At 33.8% G+C, this 7,316-nt stretch overlaps 1 protein-coding gene across 3 annotated transcripts in view; it reads right to left on the bottom strand.

Moving 5' to 3' along the window:
* VTI1A (vesicle transport through interaction with t-SNAREs 1A) overlaps positions 1-7,316 on the bottom strand; it is a 283,339-nt gene that overhangs the window by 57,311 nt on the left and 218,712 nt on the right. Inside the window, exon 8 of one of the 3 annotated variants that reach the window (XM_070945213.1) lies at positions 1,120-1,916. The exons of 1 other annotated variant lie outside the window; for it this stretch is intronic. In XM_070945213.1, coding sequence (XP_070801314.1) covers positions 1,823-1,916 — 94 coding nt within the window. In that variant the 3' untranslated portion in view covers positions 1,120-1,822. Of the gene's footprint in view, positions 1-1,119; positions 1,917-7,316 lie in introns of those variants that run through there. One more of the 3 variants, XM_070945214.1, reaches the window with a different exon arrangement.

Genomic DNA, 7,316 nt, shown 5'->3' with positions numbered 1-7,316 from the left:
CTAGTTTTATTTGACTCAGCTACATCAACATAAAATTCATTCAGTTCTTTGTTTCTTGGTATAGTAAACATGTTTAGGGCCAAATTCCATTCCAGAGTGTTTGAACAAGGATATCATGGAAGTGTTCTTTTAAATACTAGGTAGAATAAAGCTATTAGATTCTTATGACCTTCGGCTGATTGCCAATATTTTGTGCCTCTGTAATATGGTTTAGTTTGTTACATAACAATTTTAAATCTTTGAAAATAAATATGGAACTTCAAATGTTATCATGAAAACTTCCTGCTTGCCCAATGAATTCAAGGAACATTGGAAAATACAGTTTCCATAATTCCCAACATTCAGGGAAATTGGGAACCAAATAAAGTAAATTCACTAGTAAGTGTGGATACTATGTAATATGTTCACAGATGGTGGGCTGGACAATCATTAGGGGCAGTGGAGGAAGCTGCTTATTTGAATTACATGGATGAGTAGGGGAAAATCACATAAAATTCAGTTTTAACGCTAGATTGTATTTCCAGTTATGTCTAATGGATGGTGTGAATATGTGTGAGATTGTAGAGCTTATCCATTATTTCATATATATTAAATGTGCACAAACATAAAAAAGCTTTTCACATAATACTAAATACAGTAATAGGAGTGTTCAAGCAATATGTGTGTTCATTGAAAATATGATTTTGAGGTCATCCTATCTGAACTATCTAGTTTATGCAGGAATATTGAACAATATTCCTGCATAGACTAGACAGTAAACTTGCCATGTGGCTATACAAAGCCATGGCAAGTTTATAAGGTTGAGGACTTGACTTACAATGCAGTATCCAAATACAGATGATGTAAATCGGGTTGGAGATAAGAGGGTAAAATCATTATCAAAACAAGGCTAAGGGGAGATAAGTGAAATCTGGCTTAATTTATTTTACAGAGCCTGATGTGGACAGATTTTATCCAAAAACATTAATTTAAGACATTCTTTTTAAGCAAATGAACATTACCTTTGGATACAATTCATTCAGAATATTCATTCAACCACAGTACCAGCACATTGATTCTAGCACAATTCGCATATTTTTAAATGCCATTATTTTCTTACATTAAGATCCACGAAGTGATTTCGTAAATTTATTAAACAGTATGTTCTTGATTTGAACTCCATATACATTAAAACAACAATAATACAAAGCAAAACTAACTGTAATGTCATGGTCATAGGGAAAACTGCAAAATAAACTTAGTTGACAATTCAGAACATGGGGTAAATGAAAATCCAAGTGATAAACCTTGAAATATTAAGTTCACCGTGGACATTAAATCATACTTTCGAAAAAGCTGCATATTTATTAGAAATTAACTTCTTTGCTTTTAGAGTTATATTAGAGTTAGGAGAATGACAAGGGATAGGTGTGGATTTATTTATTTATTTATTTATTTGCCTCTATTTCCAGGATTATAAAATATAAAGATTTAAATACCAATTCAATAGAAATTGTGTGTCTCAATTGTTGTCATTATCAGTATAAACTATTTGCCCTTAAATTTAGTTCAGTAATTATGACGGAAGTCTTCATATCTGATAGTGATGCTTGTTCCATATGCTAAATATGGAAATTCCTATTATGAAATATCGCTAAACCAAAGACAATTATTTAATCAACATGCAGCCAATAATGACACATACCCTTCTGCTATTTGCACCAGAGATCAACTGTGGGCTTTGAGAAGGAGAGCCATTTCAGTGCAAGAGAATGATTCGTGTGGCCACTTTGTCTTCATGACTCTGAAGCTGTTTGCTATTGGTTAGCAAAGAACAAAGATATCAATGTCTCCTGACAGAAAAAAAAATAACCATCAGAACTGCAAAGATGATGATGACTGCCAAGATAACAAGCAAAATCCGGTTCTGGATGATTCTAGGAGGAGAAAAAAGAGAAAGGGGTAAAAGACAATAAAAGATGTGTATGTTAACTAATTTTCTATGTATATATCCCACAAAACATAGATAAGTAGCCTTTAAGACTATTTGCTATATTGTTTTTGCTTATTTTTGCTTCCGAGGAATGAGTAGATAATTGCATCTCTTAGTTTTTGAAGTGTTTAAGAATAGGAAATTAATGGAAGATGAATTTGCTGGTGTTGATGCAAACTAAATTCCACTTTTTTCTCTCCATTACCTTTATTTTCTCTGGAATACTACTTTTTCCTTCTTTTCTGCATTTTATAAAATAATGATTACCCCCAAATGAAACAAAGTGATGCACGTGCACATACACAGACACTTCTACGTTTTTTTCTTTTGCCTTTGCCACAGTTCTGGATCAGTCCTCTTTCCAGATAGACATTTTAAAGAAATAAGTGCAAGGCCCCAAGAATTTTAATTTGGCTATCAGTTCCTTAATGGATTAGCCTATAAAATATATACATGAATTATATAAATCATTGTTTAATTAGTCATCTAAACTTTCTCTGTGTAGGTACGACACACAAACACACATGCTCACATACACCCATATACAGATAGTCCTTGACTTACAATAGTTTATTTAGTGACCATTCAAAGTTACAATGACACTGAAAAATGTGATTTATGACCATTTTCCACATTTACGACCGTTGAGGCGTCCCCATGGTCATATGATCAAAATTCAGATGCGTGGCATCTGACTCATATTGATGACTGTTGACATAATCTGGCGATCACCTTTTGCAACCTTCTGACAAGCAAAGTCAATGGGGAAGCCATATTCACTTAACAACCATGGCAAGAAAGGTCATAAAATGGGGCAAAAGTCACTTTACAAATGTCTCACTTAACAACAAAAATTTTGGGCTCAATTATGGTTGTAAGTCGAGGACTACTTGTATATATCTATATATCTAAATCCATCCTGTCTACTGGATTGCATAGAAAAATGGATTTTGTCATATTATCTACAAATAATATGCCATAAACCTTTATGCACCTCCTGGAATAATTTTGCCATTTAATCCATAGAAAAGACATTTTGCCATGAAGTAAGCATTACTGGAATGGAAATATGATGCAATTACTGTTATCAAATACCAAATTAGTTTTGAGGAAAAGGATAATTTATTATAAAGAAGCAAGTGTCAAACTGTGGATTTCATGCTCTAAAAGCCATCTTTGTCTCAGTAGCATAGACAGAGTAATAAGGCAAGCTTTATCCTGTTGTATAGTAAGGAGGAGCAATAAAAGATTCAAGAAGCAATAACACTCTGTGTTATTCACCATTTGCAGAGATGAATCTCTTATTTTGTTAGCATACAAGCAATCACTCATCACTATTTAAATGACAATGAGTAGTTTAAGAGCTCTTAAAACAGAATAAGTGTAAATCATATCAAACATAATAATTATGACTGAACAATCAGGACTGTTTGTAGGATATATTTGTAATAATCCAACATAGTGTTTTTATCTATATACCTCAAATAAGGTATTAGTCAGGATGATTTGGGTATATAATCAGAGTCAGTCACAAAAAAAATAATTAGAAAGTTTTATTGAAGGTTTCAATGAGATTGGGTACAATAAATTTATTAGGCTTAGTTATCAGTTAGTTAAACTATTTGACAAAAAAAACAGTAAGTTTTTTTTAAGATTGCAATTTGTAAACTCTATAAATTGTAATTTCTTGTACACCACTCTTCCCCAACACACACACACACAAATTAATGGAAATAGGACAAGATGCTTTGGAAAGTAAGAGAAAGTCTTAAATCAATTTCAGATCACTCCCTGTTTTTTTCACAGCGTTCCCTCTTGCTCCAACATTCACCTTAAAAAAAAGAAGTAAATGGATGGATGAAAACTGTCACATCAGACAAACACACTCCCTTGTGACACTTTAAAAGGACCAGCTCTCTATCCTCCTGACAGGTTACAAAATGATCACATTTGCTGACACGTCTTCCGCAAAACTGCTTTAGTGCTTGTGTCCACTTTGCTAGCAGGAGATGAATGGCCTGCTTTGTCCTCATTTATCACTTAAAGCTAAACTAAGATCTGTCTCGTTTATTTTTCCTTTCCTCACTAGAAAGGATAGCACAGCATTAATTCTCCCACGATGACAGCTAATTCAAACTTAACAGGCAATATTTACTCTGCCAAAATGAGCAGAGTTTTCTGTCTTTCTTCGAAGGAAAAAAAACATGTTTAATGGTCTAACAAACTAAAGCTAATTAAAGGGACTTCTGCTTCTTATTAGTTTGCAATGTGGATTAACACCTGAGTTTAAAGCTCTCTCTTTCTCTCTCATTCATTCATTCATTCATTCATTCATTCATTCATTCATTCATTCTCTTTGTTATATTATTTCCCTTTTCATATGTAGTATTCTCTAAAACAACACTTCAGAGACAACTATTTGACCAAAATAACTAACTGCATGAAAAGCAGCCTGAAGATTTGTCTGCTCAATCTCATTGATCATGTGGAGGTGGGGGGGAATACCTTAGGAAAATTGAAACTGGGCAAAAAAGCACATTGAAAAACACGAAAAGTCTTTTACATTCAGCCTTAAATAAAATAGAGTAATATGCCTATAATACAACTGTGGCTGACAACCGTTGTATGTATGGGATGAGAGCTCCAAGGCATCCATAATGCTAATGTGCAGAGGATTAAGCGTGGATGATATTTCCTCATTTGAGCACATATTTGGACAAATGCATATATCTAAGACGCTAGCATTCTTAAGCCATTGCTTCATATCTGACCTAGTTATTGGTGTTTCAGTACTCTTAAATTAAACAGGGGGAAGAATAAACGAAATTATCTCTTCACATGTTTCAGTTCTGATTTTCTGGCTGCACACTTGATTGCAAGATTAGTTAATCAGCAAACTTGTCTCTAAAATCCTCCTCATGAGAAGACAAATCTTTGCAGACCCCCACCTATATCTGCTAATTAAATGTTCCATTAAAGTGCAAATGTAGGATGTGTATATCAAAGGTTAACTTTGAGGAATTTGAATTAGCTAGCTCATTGCATCTAAGGATACAACGTTGAACAGAACAAATTAATCATAAAATAGGAAGGATGCTATCAAAACTCCTTTTCTGAATTATCACTATTCTTTATATTTTACTCAATAATAAGATTCTTTTCCATTGTTGCAAAAGTTATGTTGGCTTCATTGCTTCACTACTAGGGAAGCAGAGCAAATAACATCTTGGAAATATTGCTGGAACAGTAAAGCTCCACTTCGGAAGGCAACAGGAGAGAATAGACCATGAAAAACTTTGATTCTGCCAGTAGCACATTTCAGACTGCAAGTCAACAACCCAGAGCACTAAAGAAACGAATTGGGGGCGCTGAGTGGGATTTCAGTAACATTCTGTAATCAAACCAGCTCAGATGGCAGAACAATGGAGTTGGCATTGACAGGGCCCATCTGTAAAGAGGTTTCTAATACTGTCACAGCCAGACACTGCCAGTGGGTATAGCTCCAGGCAACGCAACAAGAAATTTCAAGTGGAGGAGGGAAAGAAAAAAAGTAAGGATCACCATCATCTGCAAAAAACCACATAGCTTATTCAAAAAACAAAAAACCCCAACTTCTATCTGTAATTTTGGATTCCTTTCACCTAAAAAACCTCAGCAAACTCCCTCAGACAGGGAAGCCAGAGCCTCCTTTGAAAATGCAAAGCATGTTTACAGGGTAAATAATTTAAGAAAGAATATATACTTGAAAGGAGACACCACGGAAACATCATGGCTAAATGCCTGAAGGCAAAAACTTGTGCATTTGCATGCCGCATTTTATTAAGTTAGCACACTGTAGCTTTAAAAGAGTGCATGGCCAAATTAAAAGGAATGTGTGACTAAAACTTCAAGGATGCTCCCAGTTTGCATTATGAATCACAGTATTGCTGATATTAAGATGAATTATCTGTTGATTCTGTGCAGCCTACATATTGAATTCACAAAGTTTTTCCTATAGACTCACAAACTGCTGTTATAATAAAGCTGGGCAACGAATTCAGATTTTTAAAAAAAAGTTTTTCAGAGACTTGGGTAACAGGACTGTGTACCCATGAGAATTAAATCATACATTAAGCTCTCTGAACAAATGTGTCACCAGAAATTATAGGGGGAAAACTTTTCCAAATAAATTGTACTGGACAAAATCTATTCCAGATTTCTACAATCTAGGAAAGATTGGGCTATTACAATAATTATTGATTTTTATTATTCCGGAAACAGGATTTATAAAGCTTGATTTGAATGAACAAATCTTTAATTAATAATAGATTCATCCAAATAGCACTAAGCAGAACCTGTGTTTTATATATAATTTCTAGATCTACTATTAATAATAACCATTAAATTTTAGGTGATCCTTATTAGAATCCTGCCTACATGCTTTTAGTATAAATTTGTCAGAAACCACCAAACAAAAAAATGGGCAAGATTAGCTTGACTTCTGAATTGACACTAAAAAAGATAACTCCTGATATGCTGTATTAGGGTGCAGATAAACTCTGTACATAAAACATCAACCCTTCAAGGATATAGGAAGATAATTTTCAAAATAAACTCCAGGCCAAGAGATATCAAGCCTATATTTTATAGTTTTGCCAATGTTTTTGCTTTGCATGAATTTAGTGTGACAGAATTACATATTTACAATTTATGTATCCGTTCTGAGATGAATTTTTCAGTTTGGCTATATTTGCAGAAATTTCAAAATTCAGTATACTGTTCCTATCATTATATGATATACTAAAGCTATTCTTCTGTTAAACATTCATTAAAATCCTTTAGGAAACAAACAAAGTAGCATTCATTAAGGGGAAGGACACAACATTTAGGATTCCAGGTTAAAATCTTCTACATTATTTTGTGCAATAGAGGTAGTCCTTGATTTATGACCACAATTACATTATTTTGTGCAATAGAGGTAGTCCTTGACTTATGACCACAATTAGCCCAAATAGACTAGTCCTGTCCTGTCCTGTCCTGTCCTGTCCTGTCCTGTCCTGTCCTGTCCTACCCTACCCTACCCCAAGAACCTAAATGGACTGTTAAGGAAAATTTACTCACATACAAAGCAAACAAACTGACAAATGCAAATTAAATAAAACATATTTTAAATTTATTGTTAAAAATTAACAATAGAAAAATGTAATCTTAAACTTCCAAAGTAATTGTAGTGATTGAATTATTAGGATCAAGGCAGGAATTGGTTTTCCATCCTATCATCCTACCCATTCTCAAATCTGTGTACTGAAATTTCAGAAAGAGGCTCATAAAATACAATCTGGATTACAATGCATGTAGGTCTGAA

Source organism: Pituophis catenifer, unplaced genomic scaffold (genome assembly GCF_029215685.1).
Source record: "Pituophis catenifer annectens isolate HBS135680 unplaced genomic scaffold, rPitCat1.0.hap2 SCAF_6, whole genome shotgun sequence".
NCBI lineage: Eukaryota > Metazoa > Chordata > Lepidosauria > Squamata > Colubridae > Pituophis > Pituophis catenifer.
The sequence above is the reverse complement of the archived record's forward strand: the minus strand, read 5'-3'. Positions and strand labels throughout refer to the sequence as shown.